General features: G+C 29.8%; 2 protein-coding genes across 5 annotated transcripts; one reads left to right on the forward strand and one right to left on the reverse strand.

The window, feature by feature from the left end:
- The first annotated feature begins 1,031 nt into the window (after positions 1-1,031).
- Positions 1,032-7,484, forward strand: LOC120073461 (probable serine/threonine-protein kinase PBL7). Its single transcript, XM_039026310.1, has 6 exons — positions 1,032-2,079; positions 4,696-4,767; positions 4,839-4,907; positions 4,992-5,054; positions 6,221-6,543; positions 7,059-7,484. Exons 1-6 carry the CDS (start codon positions 1,695-1,697, stop codon positions 7,482-7,484), a joined length of 1,338 nt encoding a protein of 445 aa, XP_038882238.1. The 5' UTR covers positions 1,032-1,694.
- Positions 6,536-11,075, reverse strand: LOC120073238 (probable protein phosphatase 2C 60). Of its 4 annotated transcripts, none has more exons than XR_005480705.1 (6): positions 10,519-11,075; positions 9,750-10,233; positions 9,258-9,625; positions 8,572-8,808; positions 7,980-8,360; positions 6,536-6,553 (listed from the first exon to the last, which is right to left on the reverse strand). XR_005480705.1 is itself a non-coding variant. In XM_039025962.1 (5 exons), the coding sequence occupies exons 2-5, from the start codon at positions 10,066-10,068 to the stop codon at positions 8,091-8,093; spliced, it is 1,194 nt and encodes a 397-aa protein (XP_038881890.1). In that variant the 5' UTR covers positions 10,069-10,233; positions 10,519-11,075; the 3' UTR covers positions 7,629-8,090. The 4 variants fall into 4 exon arrangements, 2 of the variants coding, with proteins under 2 accessions (XP_038881890.1, XP_038881891.1); XR_005480704.1 differs by lacking the exon at positions 6,536-6,553 and adding an exon at positions 7,320-7,455; XM_039025962.1 differs by lacking the exon at positions 6,536-6,553 and having other exon boundaries at positions 7,629-8,360.
- Positions 11,076-18,764: the final 7,689 nt, after the last annotated feature.

The raw sequence follows: 18,764 nt of genomic DNA on the forward strand, positions 1-18,764 counted from the left end.
GTTGTATTTTTAAAATAGGACTATTTTCAAATATAAAAAAAATAAATTAAATTATTTATAAGTATAACAAAATTTTATTGTCTATTTGTGATAGATCGCGATAGAATATTAGATAATTTTGTAAAATAAAAATTATGTAAGATATTTTAATAAATTTAAGTAATGATATTTGTTTGATATTCAACTAAATATTTAAATAACCAACACTACTTTGATTGTATGTGATTATATTTACTGGTAACATATCATATATCTTTGTTTTCATTAGAACCCTTCTTTTAGAATTGTTTTTCCAAACACACCGTAACATTTTCTTATTACTTTTTTTTTAAAAAAAAAAATTTAATAATCTAATCAACTCGAACTAGTCCAACTCCAAATGAGTCAAAATGAGAATAGCTTAACTCACGTGGTCATTGTATTATTAATTTCAAGGTTAGTGTTTCGATTCTTTCACTTCGGATATTAAAAAAATAATAAAAAATAAATTAAAAAACTCCAAATGGACCAATCATATGAAAACTAACCCAAACATGAAATTAAAATAACAAAAAATTCTCAAACAACCTACAAAAATAACCGAATTGATAGTTGCCAAAACAAATATACCTCAATTTAGGGGTGTTTAAAAAATCGATGACCCGAAAAAATGGATCAACCCAATCTAATTTGTGCCGTTTGAGTTGGGTTATTAGTTGAATAAATGAAAATTATATGGGTTAGGTTAGTTCATGAATTCACCTCATATGGGTTGGGTTGGTTTGAGTATATAAGATGAATTCATGAACCAACCTGAACTTATTATTAACTTTAAAATATTTTTTTTGTTACTTATAATAAAATTATTTATATATATATATATATTGATTTTAGTTTTATTTAATTTTATTATTCTCCAACAACTCTTAAAAATAGTTTCCTAGCACTTTAAAAATGAAAATAAATTGAAATTGAGTTGTTAATCTTAATTCAATATAGGAAGATAATTAAATAAGATTTTTACATATTTATATTTGACTTCTTTTTAGAATAAAATTTTAAATAAATGACCCAAGTAACCCGAACCAACCCAAACCTAAATATTTTATAGTTAGATTGGGTTAGGTTCATGTTTTAATAAGAGTTATTTAAGTTGAAGAAATTTACAACATGAACAATTGGATTAGGTCTAAAAAAATCTTCAAATCTAATCTAACCCAACCTATGAACACCCCTATCTCAATTGATATAAAAATTGGTACTACCAAGTTTAATGTCAATTGAAATTCTACTTTCACGATAAAGAAACTAAAAAATAACAAATGATTCAATTTTGATTGAAATAAAGTTAAATTATAAATCTCGTCTCTAATGATGGTAATTTAAGCCTAACTTAAAATTTAAAATTTCATAAATATTCATATGGTCCCCTTATAAATAGTTTTCACAAATATTGGAGAATTTTATGAAACTAAGGATATAGCACTAAATTTGTAAATTAATATTTAAACAATCCACACGTACGTACCGTTGATGTAAACTTTTTATTATAGGTCTCTGTTTTGGCTCTCTGTGCCGTCCTGCTACTTTGAAGAACAAGTCTCAATTCTTCTCTTCAATCATTTCTTTACTCTTCCATTTTAAAAATCCACTCTCACTTTTCCCCTAATTTTCCATATACCCTACCTCAATCTCTGTAACTCTCTTCACAAGAAATGGGCTACGTTCCTGCTTCTTCACCGGCGCTTTCTCCGCCGCCGAGCCGGAGTAATCGCTGGGTAGAATTCGTCGTCGGAGTGGCGGTGGTGGTGTCGTTGAGCGCGTTGCTGTTCTGCGTATTTCGCAGGAAAATTGTGCAGAAATTCCGGCAACGGCGGGGGAGAGAGCCGAAGGGAAGCTTGAGGGAAGGGAAATTGAAGCTGAGAAGGTTCGAATTTGAGGAATTGGAGAAGGCGACGAAGAATTTCAGTAGGGAATATTTGTTGGGATCTGGTTCTTTTGCTGATGTTTATAAAGGCGTTTTTGAGAGTGATGAGGAAATTGTTGCCATAAAAAGACCACATGCTGATTCTTATACTTCTCTTGATGAATTTCGAAATGGTAAATTATTTCTCTCCTTATTTAACTAACCTTAGGTTTATATTGACTCGGGAGGATTACAACTCCACTCTTTGTTCGGCTCAACTAATTTTAAAATAATTGATTTTTATCTCTTATGAATCCCTTAAACTTTAAGTCTCTCTTATGTTAATCCAGACCTGTCTTTGTTCTTCGAAATCATTTTTTTTCAAATATTTTTTGTCGAACATTTTTAGAAAAATTTATAGGAAACTAACAATTTAGTTTCTTTAGACTCGTTTGGTAATCATTTGGTTTTTTTTTTTAAATTAAGCATATTTCATCTACATTTCTTATAATAATTTGTATCTTTCTTGAGTACAATGATTAAATTCTTAGTCAAATTCTAATAACACAAACAACTTTTTGAAATTTTTTTTTAGTTCCCAAAATTTGGTTTGGTTTTTTAAATTATTGATGAAAAGTAGATAACAAAATAATAAATTTGGAGGTAAAATTAGTGTCCATAAGCTTAATTAAAAAAAACAAACAAACAAAATGGTTACAAACGGGACCTTAGTTTCTATTATGTAAATCCAAATTGAGCTTACCTAAACTAGTTTTGAATTGTCCGACCCTCATGTATTGTTGAACTAAAACAATAATTTAGTCTTTAAAAATTAGTCGATAAGGGTTAGTCTTACACATCACATTTTTAATAATTTAATCCATCACATTTTTAATAATTTAATCCATGTGAAATTATGAAGTATTAATTTTTTAGTGAATAAACTAAATTTCTATGTAGTAAAGTTTATGGGTTAAAATGTTTTTCATGAATGTTCACACACTAATATTTTGAAAAAAAGCAAAATTATAATAGGTAGGAAAATAAGAAAAAATATCTATCAATATAGCACTATTTAAAAATAATTGCATATATGACAAATGTTGACCAACCGCCTTTCAATTTTTTTTTTTTTTTTTCAAGTTTGCCCTTCTCTATTCCTCCTTTTCTTTCTTTTTCTTTTTCTTTTTTTTTTCCCCCTTTTTCTTCCTTCCCCGTGTTCTCCATTTTTTTCTTTTTCTTTCCCTATTTCTTCTCCTCTCCGGTTGTGTGTTTTCTATTCCCTTTTTCCATTTTCCTTTTCAATTAGCTTCAATTTTTTTCATTACTTAACTTTACTTTTTACCTTTTTTTCATTGTTAATTTTTCTTTTCTATCTTCAATTATTTTCATTGTTAATTTTTTCCATTACTTATTTTTACTTTCCAATTAAAAATTAAATAATTAAAAAATAATTGAGAAAACTAGGTTCAAACCAAGGAACTGAAACAACTATTTTTCTCAATTTCTGAAATTTGATATCTTTTTTAGAAACGAAATGAGAAATGAGAATGTTACAAACATACCCATTCCTTTTTCAGGACTTTAAAAGTATGAAATTTAACATCAATAAACTTAATGAATTTAATTAATAAAGTTAAATCTCAAACTAAAGTGTAACTGGGATGCCTAGAATTTATCACTAGTAGCATGTTATCAGTTATAGAAACTATCAACGATTGCATGTTATTTGATGGTTAAAAGGAATGATGAAAGTTATCTCTAATAGCATGTTATTAGTGATAGAAGCTATCGCCGATAACCATGATATTAGTAATATTAGTGATAGAAAGAACTTATGTGATATCCATATATCAATGATATGATATAAAAGCCAATTTCATTTGATGAAAATTTATCATTGATAGCTACTGCTAAAAGCTATCACCTATCAGTGATAGTCACTACCAAAAGTATAATTGATAGAAGTTATCAGTGATATATGTATATAGAAAGATATGACTTAGGTATATATCAATTAAATTAATGATATTAATGATATTGGTGATATGACTTCTATTAGTGATAGAAGCTATCAATGATAGTCATTTATAGACCTCTCACTAATAGACTTCTATCACTTGTAGCTTTAAATATTAAATTTTGAAAGTTGATAGTTTCCCAAAGTCTATAATTGATAGCTACTAATAGCCTTAAGTGTTAATATTTCAAGTTTGATTCCAATTGATAAAAATGTATTAATGATAGCCACAGATAACTGATAGCAAATTGAAAGCTAATATTTCAAGTGTTACTATTTCAATGTTGTATTAATATTTCTCAAATTGAAAGATTTCACTAATAGCAGCTATTAATGATAGCAATCGATAGTAGCTGTCAGTGGCTATCACCAATAGTTTTCAATTTGAGAAAACCAGAAGAAGAAGGTGAAATGGTGGGTTGCATGTAGGCTTTTTAGTCATGTACCAATATGGCTATCAATGATAGCTGCTATCAATGATATCTGACGCTAATTTTGTACCATATTCTTAATTTATCCTTATGCTATAACTTTTTATTATTTTGGGTTTGCTTGTTATTTGTACAACCAACCCTTTAAATAATTGTCAAAGACTTGAGTTTAAATCTCTATTGTTCTAAAATTTTGGTTATGACGATGAATTGAAAAGGGAAAGAAATGCTTAAACTAGAAGCAAAGGCACAATACCGAAAAAAATAGTGATTTAACATTGTATCGAAGATAAACAAAATGCCAAACTTAAACGACATCGTAAGATTGAACTTCACAACGATTGATTTGCTCATAGCAGAAGTGAAGCTGTTGTCATCAGTAAAGCACAAGAACTTGGTAGCTTTGGTGGGATATTGTGAAGAAATTACAGGTACATCAAAATAATAATCTAAATTGAAGTTTTCAAGAGCAATATTTTAAATGTGAAAATGTGTTGGGCAGGATATGGAGAAGAGAGAATATTGGTTTATGAATATGTACCAAATGGATCACTACTAGATTACATGATTGGTAAATTTTAATTAACATTTTAATGTCATTTTCATATACATATATATATATAAATATGTGTTGTGAGTTGTGGTTTTTCAATAGGTCGTGGAGGAAGAAACTTGACTTGGAGACAGAGAGTTAATATAGCTATTGGAGCAGCCAAAGGTATGCTTATTTCTTACCCAAATTATAAAGACAAATACTTGGGAGAATTGTCCGATATAATACTTGATAGATTGAGGGAGATTTGAACTATGTAACTCTTGATTTCTAGTACATCTATAAGTCCGTTGAGATATGCTCGTTTTGATAAATTTGAAAAAGATTACATACATAATATTTGAGATTGAATCGAGGATTTAGATTAGAAATAGAGAATTTAAAAAGATTGCGTATGTAATTTTCACAGATTATGTAAGATTTGGGGAAGATGTACACAATAATAGTCTGTCCTGATCTTCGTCATGGTCAGAATTTCATCGAGAAAGTAAAAAAAATGATGGTTTGAATATGTCATTAAAAGAAGCTAAAATTTTCTTTTAGTCTTAGTATAGATCTTGGCCGAGATACATTGTGATGAGTCATTAAAATAATTGGTCAAAAATTGGTGTTGTTTGTGAAAGATAAAAAGGCTTGAGAGCTATTTCTCACAATTACCCAAATATTTAAATGCTGGTATCATTAGTTGTTTTTAATGTCTATCTTGACCTTCACCTTAACCTTACTTTTGAATTGACCATTCTTATGAGTTTCATAAATCTTCTTTTAACAAAATAGAATATTATTTTTTAGAAGGAAAGGGTAACTAAAGAAGTTTATTTATACATATGATAATTGGTATCTTATCTGCTCAATTATGGCAGATAGACCGTCTTTTGAAAGAAAATTTGTTGTAATTGATTGATATATGGTTTTTTTTTAATTGCTCAGTTCTGTAATATAGTGATATAAAAAATATATTATATATATCTTTCTGCAATCCATCCAATATTCAACTAGGGTTGGCAACAGAGCCGAAGGAGGGATTCCCAACCAGGGAAACAAGTCCTTGCGGGGACCCATCCTCGATTTTAATCGGGGTCAAGGATTCCATTCTTGTAGTCTGTCAGTCAAACCGGTAATTCTCCCACCTCGATCGGGACGGAGACCCGACCCTGCGAAGATTTGCCAATCCAATATCGAATCACTCGATTTTCTTTTTTATTATAATTAGAGTGAGCCGCACAAAAATAACTACTCGCAAGTGTATAATACAATCAACCTACCATTCTCACATTAATGTTTGCAAAAATCTAGAGAGAAAAATAACTGTTTTTTCGTTTTTGGGGAAGGGATTGGTCATCTACACAAAGGGGCGAAGGCAAGCATAATCCACAGGGACGTAAAGCCAAGCAATATCTTGATCGGAGATGGAATGGAGCCGAAGGTTTGTGATTTCGGGCTGGTGCGATCGGGCCCCGTCGGCGACCGGTCGCATGTGAGCAGCCAGATCAAAGGCACACCAGGCTACTTGGACCCTGCTTACTGCTCTACCTTTCATTTAACTCCTTTTAGTGATGTCTACAGCTTCGGCATTATTCTTCTTCAACTCGTTTCAGCTCGTCCAGTTCTTGCTTCCAATCAATCCCTCCCCAATTCTCACATTGTTCAATGGGTAATCAACTCTGTTAAAATTGCAAAAAGTACCACTGAACTTCGCTCAAAACTACTCTTGGAGTAGAATTTCGGATGAAAAATGAGACTTGAAACGGATATTGCAGTAACCAGAAACAATAGTGCCAGTATTCGAGTTCTAATTTTCGTTTCAAGTCTTGGTTTTCATCCTATATTCTAACATGTAAAGGGTAATATTTCAACTTTTGAAAAGAACAAAGTTCAGAGTACTTCCAGTAATTTAATCTATTTTGTTTGAAAAGTAGTTTCGAGGTTCAATTGCAAATTTAATCCTTATATAATTTGAAGAAAGTTAGAATTTAGTCCGTGTGGATTGATAAAACTTTCATAAATAGGGACTACTTATGATTTTATCAAATCATATGAACTATTTATGAGGTTTTTTATCCAACCGTAGGGATTAAATTCTACCTTACTCCAAGTTTGGACTAAATTTACAATTTAATCTTGTTTCTAAAAGCAAAGTAATGAATGAACTGGTGGGTGAAATTGCAGGCAAGACCCAGCATAGAAAAGGGGAGAGTTGAAGAGATTTTGGATGCAGATCTTCTCATTGAGCCATGCAATTTGGAAGTGATGCTAAAGATGGGGCAACTTGGACTGAAATGCACTTCACAACAACCCAAGTACCGTCCAACCATGGCTCAGGTTTGGCAAGAGCTAGAGGAAGCTCTTCATGGAGCTGACAACTTCAGCAAGAGGAAGCAACTTAAGCAGAAATCCATGGAGTTTGAATATTCTGAAAGCCTTGTGAGCATTGAAGGTATCAAATTTGGGAAGTTTCGCGTCGGGATGGATACTTTTGCATTCGAGAGTGCAAGCTTAAATTGCCTTGAGATTGATAGTGTTTCCATCGACATCGATGAGAGTATCGAACAGCAGCTGTCCATGGCTGCAAATGATGAACAAAATAAGAACTGATTCTTGACGAAGATGTGTAAAATGGACTGAGTCAGGTTCAGTTTGGTTCGGTTTAGTTTTTTGCCTTTCTGTATAGTTGAACTCAGTCAGAACTAGCAAGTTTTAGTGCAGAAAGTTCAGTTTTAAGGAACGGAAGTTTTTCGATTTTCTGGAATAATCCTCTTAACTTCTTCCATATAATTTACAGAGCCCAAAAGCAATGTAATCCAAAATGAATGGGAAGAAACAATGATCTTTCTTGAACAGGATTTATTCTATAGGTTTTACAATTGTGTGTCCTTGAGTTCTAAAGAATGGGGAGAAAGAAGGGAAAAATTTGAAAATATAAAGATGAAATGAAAGAAAGAATCTTCTTGGCTAGAAGAAGAAGAAGGCTACCATTAACTATTAAGCTCTATTTTCCTAGTTCTTTTACTCCTGCTCAAACTGTTGGAAACTACATAGAGTACATGCCATGTTAAATGTTAAATTATGCACTAAAAGAATTTACTGAACCTTCTTGCGTGTAACTTATACGTGATATTCATTGCTGATGGGGCCGTGGCAGTTCTGAAGACCCAGCACAAGGTACTTACATGACAGCTAGAACAAGAGTCGACCAATTCATCAGATTGTGTTAAGTTCTGTAGGTGTGGCGCAATGAGCTAGAGATTTTGTAGGTAAGATAACGCCACACCCTCTCAAAGATGTGGTTGGGCCTCGGACCGAGCTCGCTCTGCTTACAAGATTAGAGTCAAGAAATACAACTATGACAGTGATGTCATCATGAAAATGGCGGCGTACACCACGATCAATATCCTTCAAATCTGAATATCGCATTTCTCGTTTCTTGGCTGCTTCCAGCATAGCAGCTTTCACCAACCTCTTAGCACTTCCCTGCACGAACACAAAAGCAGACAATTCAAATTTGATCTTTTAATTCATCTTTAACTTTTCACCACCACCTTGTATGATCCATAAATGTAAATTCGAACAATCAGAAACCACAAGGAGCAGATATTCTAGTAAATTCAAATGTTGACAAGTCCCTCATCAACAGACATACTTCAATTACAATCATACATTTATGACAAGATAAATATCTTACGTTATGCGGGTGATTTCGAATAATATCTACAGCCTGCTGATTGCTAATGTGCTCCCACAGGCCATCAGAGGCAAATATGATGAATTGATCATGTGCTTGAAGCTCATACACCGAAATTGATGGTTCACAGCTCAATATTGGTCGAGTGAACGGTTCACGAAGCCTAAACTTAGCATACAAGGGTTCCCTGTTGAATTCTGCTCTCTTTAGATACGCATCACCGATAGATCTAGAAACCTGCAATTGAAAGAAAAGAATCTATAATGTGAATAAATAAGTTCTCAAAACACCTCATTCCACTATGCCAGGAAAATTTGTGATAATGAAACATATTACGGTAATGGAAATCGCGCCATCCAGGTATTGCTGCATTGCTGCTAATGAAATAAGGACCCTCTAATGGGGGGAGAGGGATAGAGAGAAAAGATGAAATTGCTATGAATGAAAAACAGAACTCTTTGCCAAAAGACCTACAACTAAGCAAGTAAAAAGTAACTTCTTTTTCTTTCGTCTGCTTTAAAAGAAATTTCTGAGCTCGAGGCTTGACATCTATAGCTCAGTAACCTACAAGAGATTAACAAAGCATAAAACTCATTCATTTGCATGCTTCATTGACAACACATTCACCAGAATGAGAATTATATTCCCTGCTGGTAAGAAATTTCTTAGCCATGTAAATGAGTTACCTGTATTAAGCCCTTTACTCGCCATACATTATGCTTTAAAACTACTATATGTGAGTCATCTGGATGCAGAGAATGCATCTCCCTTCTGACAGATTCTATGCTCACATTATGCTCTGCTGATAGCTGCACGGCAATAACCTCCTCAGTCGACCGCACGAGCCTTCCGAGCACAGCACGGGAATCACCAAGGTTGGCTATGTAAAGGGTGCCACCACAGATCACACCAATCAGGCAGCATGAACCAACAGCTGCAATTTGGGGCTTCATTTGCCATTGTTTAGTCACTAAAGAAATGAACCCTTCCTCTGTAGCTTGAAATGCTTTCTTTATTACATCAGTTGACATTGATTGTTGTTCTGAGGTGAACCCTGCACTTTCAAATGAAATGCTCAGACTCTATTACACTGAAGAACATGAACTCATTTCAATCTTGTACCCCAAGTCCAACAATCATAATCACAAAAAGCTATCCATCTCGATTAAAGTTCTTACTTTTTAGATGCTGGAAAAGATTCTCATATACGTAATTTGATGCTTCAGGCCCACCATGGCCATCATAAACACCAACAAAGGTTCCATATGGCCCGGAGTCGAGCAAGCTCAATGAACCCGATTCGATCTGGCTCTGATCCTCAAGCAAGTTATTGGCCTGGACGACAGCCATTGAAAATTCACCATTCATGTGGTGTCCAATATCCTTGTACCATAGTAAGCCTTCATGACGGCCTGCTGAATCCGAACCGCTGTGTACGATATTGTCCGAGGACGGCACCCAGCAAGCCCTCAGAAAGTTCATCAAGCTGGATAACATCCCTCATTTCATCAGCTCCAGCATCTTAACTCCGCATTCAAAAAGGGTAACCATACCATTCTGACCAAAAACTCCCACCAGCCGGCTATCCCAGCAAACAAATAAGAAGAAAAGAAATCACTCCCAACTCGAAGCAGCAAAACTTCTCAATCTGACAATTGGCTCCTGTGATTGCATATTTCGGTCAACAATCTCAATGAACACAATACAACAGAAACTCATCATCTCTTTACATCAAACTAAGATTCTAAACAGAAAAAGAAAACAAAAATACTCCCATAATCTGTTGACTAAATATCAAAATTAAAAAAAGTGCTACAGCAAACCACACCTTCACTTCCAGCAAACGAACCAGAAAACAACTCATCCTTATGCTCAAATTCCGGAAAAACTAAATGAAAAACACAAACTATAGAAAAAAGAGACGATGAAAAAGTAAAACGAACTCACTCTGCAATTAGGCTATCCAATCAGTTCGGTCAGCTACTGAATGATACCAAATGAAAACGATGGAGATCTAAAAAGGACAGGGCAATACATGTGGGTTCAAAAAGCGGTAGATCCACAGATCCATCAAACAGAAACTGTAGGCAAAAGGGGTTTCAAATTTATCGGCCACCATAAAGAAAAATCTCTCCAAACTCTTTTGCTCCTTCTGACTATGGAAATTGAAGAAGAAGAAGAAGAAGAAGAAGAAAAACCCAGATTCCGTGTGTTCAAAGAAGTGGGTTTGAGAAGAAAAGAAGAATTGAAATGGTTTTGACCTTCGTTCTACCTGGTGTGGCACCTAGAACTCGAACCAAAAGCTATGGCGGAAAAGTAAAAATGCCAAAATGCAAATGGGTTTTCAATGGGCTCCACAAATATAAACCAGAGACACAGAAAGTGGATGCAAACGGGAGGAATAGAATAGAACAATGCCATTGATCATCACCATTATATTATAATTTTGCTTCTACTTTTGAAGTTCTTGTGAGATCAAATGGAGAATTGGGACAGTTGGTCTTGAGAAGATTTCTATGAAATAAAATAATTTTCAAAAGTGGTTTTCCTATTCGTTGGACATATTTTTAAAATATATTAAATGACATTTTTCTATAAATTAAATATAATTTTTTCCCTTTAAAAATAAATTAGTTAAAATTTTATATTTTGAAGTTTATTTAATTTTAATCTTTATACTCATCTTTATCCAATTTTAATTCTAATACTTTTAATAAATCTTAAAAAAAAATTTCAAAATTAATATTTATCAAAATTGAATTAATAATAATAATAATAATAATTTTCGTTCATATAAATACATTATGTGAATATATTTTCAAAATTTATAGTAAAAATGTTAATAAGGTAACATTTTTGTAAAGAAATCAACAATAAACTAGCATGAAGGATTAAATTTAAGATTTATTGAAATTAGAGAGACTAAAATTGAATCAACTTCAAAATGTAGAGATTAAAATGATATTTTAACAAATAAATTAAATATCAGATATAGCCGGTTCAACCCAAAATAATTTTTTCTTAAAGAATAAAGTTTTAAAATAAAATTTTTACCCTTTTTTTTTTACTATGTATAAGTGAGAGATTGAATCTCGTTCTACAAAATTAATAGTAGGAATTCATATCGATTGAATTACATTTATATTGACACTATGAATCGATAATAATAATTTTAAAAAAAATCAACTTCTAGAATGTTAATACTTAACTACGCATTCAAAATTACTTAGGTAGTTTTTTTAATAAAAATAAATAAGATAATTTTAGAAAGAAAATCATTCAATCTTATTTCATTTAATGCCTATTCGCATATAAAATGTCAGAGATTAGGAGTTATATAGTTTGAATTTTTCTATCTTTTATTGTATTAAATAAATTATTTTCACCAATTTAATATAATTTTTTTGGCACGGAATATATACTCTTGATGAGTTAATGTTCTCAAGATCAGTGTAATGTCATCATTTTTAATTCTAAGTCATCAAAACTTTGAAATTTTATCAATAAAATTTAGTCATTAGATTTTAAAATTTATATCTATTTGATTATTTAGGTCTAGTTTGATAATTATTTATTTTTTATTTTTTATTTTTAAAAATTAAATCTATTTTTTCACATTATCTTACAATTGTTTGCATCTTTCATAAGTATTAGAGTTGAATTCTTAGCCATATTTCAAAAACAATAACAAGTTTTTTAAAACTATTTTTTTTAGTTTTCAAATTTTAGCTTGATTTTTTAAAACACAGGTAAAGAATAGATAACAAACCAAAAAATTTAAATTTATAGGTGATACGAGTGTTTGTAGACTTAATTTTCAAAAACTAAAAACAAATAATCAAATAATTATCAAACAGAGCCTTAGCTTTCAAAATTACAAATTTATTATTTAAATTTTCTATTTTTTAAAAAAAATTCATAGTCTACTAATACAAAATTAAAAGTTTAAGGTTTCATCATACATAAATTGTAAATTTATGTCTAATAGATAAATTAAATTTTAAAAGACTTTAAATTTGTTGGAAACTAACAACACAAAAATTGAAAGTTTATGATCTGTTAGACACTTTCAAATGGATTTTTTTTTTAAATAATGTATTTTAATATTCATTGACAAAAATATGATTGTTTTGAAAGTATTGACAAAAATAAAGTTGTGAAATCGTGGATCGGGTCCACGAGTATCGAGTCAGCATATAAATCGTGTATCCGGTCCATGATTTCACAACTCTCTATATTTTTTCCTCTCTCCTAGTCCGACACGCCAACCGCCTCCTGTAGTCCGCCAGTCCACCGTGCTCTCGTTATCTGTCATCGATTCTAGTTTTTTTTTTAATGTTATTGTAATTTGAAAATTTATTTTTTTTTGTTATTGGACTTTGTTATTGTCATTTAAATTTTATTTTTGAATTGTTTATATTCAGTTTATCTTCCAATAAAAGAACTAATGAAATTACATTTTATCTTGAGACACTAAACCCCTTAAATGCGTATGATATAAAAGAAGAAAAACAAAAATAAGTATGGAAGAAAATTATTAATTAAAAATTAAAAAATACAAATCTAAATTGAAAAAAAATATAAAAAAATAAAAATATGGAATCCACGAATTTGGTTGGTGATGAAATTATATTTTATCTTACTATCCTACTTTTGTTAATACTTTTTTTTTCTCATATACACTGTTTTTATCATTACTAGCAAAAAAAAAATATATATTATTCTTCAACTTACCTACCTCAAAGTCTTAAACACATCATTTAACCTTTGAAAATTTTATTCTTTAAATTTTTCATAAGAAAATTTAACGTTAAGTATTAAAAAAAAATAGGTTTTCACTGCTTTTTTCTCAAAGTGAAATTCAAACTATGGTGGACATATTACCTGCAAATTACAATATTGTTAGATACACTATTATATTATTTTCTTGATCATTTAAATTAAACTGAGATTAATAGTGCACATTTTTCATTCTGATAAAGTGGCCTGTAAGAGAAAATTAACCTCAAGTTTCTTTTTTAAAATTATATTATGCAAATTGTGAATTGTAACTTTAAAGGGGATAAAAGTTAAAACAGAAAATAAAAAAGTAGTACAATAATTTCTATTGAACTAAAAAATAAATAAATAAAAATAAAAACACTTTTTGTATTTAGGCTTTAATAGAAATAATAATTTAGTCATAAGTTTAGGTTTAGCAAGTAACAATTTGGTCTTTTATTTTTAAATTTGTGATGATTAGTCCAAAAACACAACTTAGTATATAGAATTAAAATTTGTAATAACTTATCCTACATCATGAAAGTATATTTTATTATGTAATAATTCAATTTATGTAATTTTATATATAAGTTGATTAATTTTTAGGCGACTTATCGAACATAGTAAAAAGTAAGAACTTATATTATACTTAAGTAAAATTTTGCACGATTAGAGACTTAATCATCATAAAGTTCAAACTAATCACTTCATAATTAAAAAAAATGTGAATGTCTAAATGAAAAAGTACAAAAACTATATCACTAATTTTTTTTAAAAAAAACACAAGCTGAGAAAAAATGATAGAAATAGTTTTTTATTAAGAAGATTTTCAAAAATAGAAAATAAGGAAAACTATTTACAAAAGATAGTAACGTTTAATATACTTTGATGTAGGTTGATAAAAGTCTATCAACATCTATTAGTGATAAAAATCGATAGAAGTTTATCATTGATATTATATGATAAATGCTAATAGAAGTCTATATTTTTCAGTATTTTTTTTTGTTATTTCTATAAATACTTTATTATTATTATTATTATTTTTTGTATGTGAAAATTTCTGTTAAAAGAATGAAAAAGAAAAAGAAGATATTGTTGAAGGGAAGGTGGGAAAAAGAGAGGTAATTAAAAAAATGTGGCAATGTTGGTTGAGTTATTGGTGATTAGCTCCCTCTCCTCGTGCTTGTGATGCCCAATCTATCTCTACCTGTGACTTTTGTTTTGTACACGTGTCCCCTCATTCCACACTCTATCTTGCCACGTCTTCCCTTCTTTTCTTTTATCCAACCGCCTTTCTCTCGAGGAAAATACCTTACAGCACTTAATTAAAAATTGATCACTGTCAATTCTTTAAGAAATGATTAAAAATATTTTTTTTATGCAAAGAAAAGAAGTATGAACTTAGTTATAATCTAAATTGCACCCATGTATTACTCTTTTTTTAGTAATATAGAGTGATGCCCTCTAGGGATGTTGGTGGTTGGGTTGGATTAGGTTGAAAAACTTTTTAGACCTAATCTAATTGTTCGGATTGTAAATTTTTTCAACCCAAATAACCTTTATTCAAAATGAACCCAACCCATACAATTTTCATTTATTTAAAATTTTATTATAAAAAGAAGCAAAACATAAATATGTAAAAGTTTAATTTAATTATTTCCATATATTGAATTAAGATTAACCACTCAATTTCAATTTATATAATGAAAATTTTCTTTCTAAAATGTAAAGAAACTATTTTTAAGAGTTGTGGAAGAATAAATTATTTAAAAAATATTAGAATTAAATAAAATTAAAATCAATATATGTATAAATAATTGTGTTATAAGTAAGAAAAAATATATTTTAAAGTTAATAATAAATTCGGGTTGGTTTGGGTTATATTAGGTGAACCCGTGAACCAACCCAACCCATAAAATTTTTATTTATTTGAATCAAACCCAACTCAAACTGCAGGTTGATCGATTTTATCGGGTCATCGGGTTTTGAACACGCCTAATGTACTCTATCATTTTGTAGATAAATAAATAGAAGGAATAAATATTTGGGATTTAATTGTATAGGAGCTAAATAGAAAGAAAAAGGAAGAAGGAAAAAAAATGTAAAAATCTTTCTAAAGTCATTAATTTAAAAAATAAATAAAATAGATAAATATTTGGATGGTAATAATTAACGATGGAATAATTTTGTTAAAATTTATAAATTTGAACGCAAAATTTAGCTATAATAACGCTTTATATATATATATCAATTTCATCTCGTATTAATATTTTATAATACATTTCTATTTCAAATATAAACGTATTTGAGACAACATTTTTTTAAAAATATTTAGAGTGGAAATTTAATAAAAGGTTAAAAATGTAGAAATAAAAAGTTTTGAAGTCGAAATGGTAATTTTTAGTTAAATTTGGAGTCAAAACTGATGAATTTAATGGCTTTTTTTTTTTAAGTACCGGATGAATTTAATAGTTAATGGTCAAAATTGAAGGGATAACATCTACTATCTTTTGAGGTCAAAATGGATTGTTTGTTTATTTATTTAAGGTCGGTTTGATTGATTTGAGAAATAGTATTTTTCAAAAAATTTATTTTTATTTAAACGTTTTTGATAAATATATATATATATTTTAAAATATACTTTAAGAACTATTTTGAGTGATGGTTAAACACTTCAATTTTTTAAAAATCAAACACTTAAAAATGTATTATAAACACATTCTTACTGTTCATGATATTTGGAACGAGAAGGTTCACCTTTAGAGTTTGAGCTTTGGAGAGGGGATGAGTTCCACTTTCTTTTTTGTTAATTCATCGTTGATATCGATTCTCAAGTGCCGCCATGAAAAATGGTGAACTGACAGCAGCGGCGGCCGACAAAGTGATTGATTTGATTCGTTTTTTGTTTGTTAAGAAAATGCATATTTGTTTTCTTGTTAAATCACAAATTAATTCAAAAGCTTAAGTTGATAAATCATGATAACTACATGTTTGGGAGCAATTTTGAAATTATTAAAATTGTTTTTGTCATGCTTAAGATCATTCCAAAACACACTTTTAATCATTCAAAATCAATTCAACATTTAATTTTACTCTTTTAATCACATTTTTTCGTACTATTGAAATTGATTTTGAACGATCAAAAACATTTTTCAAACTATTTTGAAAATGACAAAAGTAATTTTAACTATTTCAAATTATCTCCCTAACATACTATTCATTATATCAATACTCTAACACTCTTTTCACATGTGGGCTATAAAAGGTAGCTCGTATTTGATAGTAATTGTCACACGATCAAATAGAAAGCTTTTTTTTAATATTCAACTTTCAAAAACACAAAAATAAATTACAAACCGTTTACACTTGAATTATTATGCACCTATCTATAAGAAAGTAGAGGAGTAACCTATATATCTAATTAAAAAAAAAAAAAGTGAAAATCTGAATCTTTTTAAGTTTTAGAAAGAAGTTTTATTTATTAGTAAAACCAAGTTATTATTTATTATTTTTCTTTTAATTATAGCATATTTGGATTTGAACTTGCATCTTATTTTACCTTGCTATGTCCTCGTTTTGACATTTATTGAGGTGATCGTAATTTAATTAGATTTAAGTTTCCTTCTTTTATCAATTTCATTTCATACAAGAGGGAGATTGGTGGAGTCAATGACGGATCTGAAAATTTTGTTGACGGAGTATTTTATATAATATAGTAAAAGCAAATATAATAAATGAGACTTAAACCTTGGTCTAGAAAGGATTGGAAAGCAAATTTATCACTGGACTAATTAATTATTTTGATATTATGCCAGTTATATATATATATATATATATNAACCTTGGTCTAGAAAGGATTGGAAAGCAAATTTATCACTGGACTAATTAATTATTTTGATATTATGCCAGTTATATATATATATATATATATATTAGCATAAAGTTGAGAGGAGTTGGAGTCTTCGGACTCATACTAAATCCACTCTTGGGTGGAGCATACTTGTTGTTTGTGTTTGAAAATATCTAATCCAAAAAAACTCGATCAATCATAATTCAATCTTAGTTGTAAATTGTACTAACCTTTGATTAATTAGTTTTAAATGAAACACGTATTTAATCATTCATAATTAATTTACTATTTAGTTTTATATTTGATTATCGATTAATTCAAAAGTTTAAGCTTATAAATAAAAATAGATTTAATCGTATATTATCTAAAAAAAATAATGATAAAAATGATTTTAATTATCTCTACTATACTATAGGACACGGGCTCTTAAAAGTAGGTTGAAAAGTTAAGGAACATTTTGTACATATTTTTAATATTAATTAATTAAGTTTATAAAACATAATTTAATATTTAAAATTTGAATTTGTTTATCATTATTTATTTATTTATAGGTTTTAGTGGCCAACAAATGCAACCTTTTTGTTTGTGTGAATTTTGAACCAAAACCAGAACTAAGGGCACGTTAATCCCGTGCTCGTGCCGCCAACCGAGCCAAAGCCAACCCCCTTTTCCCCATCTCATATGACCAAACCAACACCCAATTAAATATATTTATAATTTAGTAGCACCATTTTTTTAAAAGTATCAATGTATGTTGGAACCTTTCTATTTGTTGAGGGTTATGTGAGGCAATGTTTAAGACTATGAACAGGTTCGAGTTCAAAGGAAAATTGAAGCCTACGTAGAGCTTTGGGCATCCTAAAAAGAAAAGTCAAATCTTCAAGCTTCGAGTCAACCAACTAAGTTCATGGAATTTTCACCAAATATAGCTTTCTACTTGCACCCTACAACTTCAAGGGTCGCATCCAGTTTGACATTGTTGCTATTGCATATATCCTTAACGAATGAGTTTTATAAATAACCACACACCAACGATTTGAAGAAGCAAGCAATTCTCTTTGTGCTTAGCCGAACTAACTGAATGCTTCACGTACTAATTTAAGTATCAAAGTGTATTCGGCTCGACACCATATTGATATGAATATTCTTGCAGGTCCATACTAACGATGAATCCAAACCAGAATAGTGGGTTGGAGGAGCACTTCAAAGCCTGTGTAGATTTTCCTCGCTAATTATACTTAATTTGTATGCATAACCAACTAACACTTCAAACTTTTATAAGATTTGAATACTCTTGGGCTAAGTTTTTTAGGAGTTTTATTTTTATCTATTTCGTGTTTCTAATAATGGTTGCTAACGATAAATGGGAATCAAATGAAAATTAAACTATGTTGATAAAATTTAGGTTTAAGTATTAATTTGTTCTCTAGATTTTAAAGTTAATTCAAATTTTGTCCCTATACTTTTAAATGTTGAACTTTAGTTCTAGTATTTTTAAGAAATCTTAAATTTAGTGATTACTACTTGTTTATTATTATACTTTTCAAAAATTTTAGGTTATTTATTAACATTTTCACTATAA

The sequence above is a fragment of the Benincasa hispida genome, chromosome 3 (assembly GCF_009727055.1).
Source record: "Benincasa hispida cultivar B227 chromosome 3, ASM972705v1, whole genome shotgun sequence".
NCBI classification, from domain to species: domain Eukaryota; kingdom Viridiplantae; phylum Streptophyta; class Magnoliopsida; order Cucurbitales; family Cucurbitaceae; genus Benincasa; species Benincasa hispida.

Coding starts and splice junctions, on each gene's coding strand:
- LOC120073461 (XM_039026310.1), top strand. CDS start 1,695: ATGGGCTACGTTCCTGCTTCTTCACCGGCGCTTTCTCCGCCGCCGAGC. Junction 4,768..4,838: donor ATATTGTGAAGAAATTACAG/GTACATCAAAAT, acceptor TGTGTTGGGCAG/GATATGGAGAAGAGAGAATA. Junction 5,055..6,220: donor AGCTATTGGAGCAGCCAAAG/GTATGCTTATTT, acceptor TTTTTGGGGAAG/GGATTGGTCATCTACACAAA.
- LOC120073238 (XM_039025962.1), bottom strand. CDS start 10,068: ATGTTATCCAGCTTGATGAACTTTCTGAGGGCTTGCTGGGTGCCGTCC. Junction 8,809..9,257: donor GAGTAAAGGGCTTAATACAG/GTAACTCATTTA, acceptor TTTCAATTGCAG/GTTTCTAGATCTATCGGTGA. Junction 8,361..8,571: donor TTCGAAATCACCCGCATAAC/GTAAGATATTTA, acceptor GTGTTCGTGCAG/GGAAGTGCTAAGAGGTTGGT.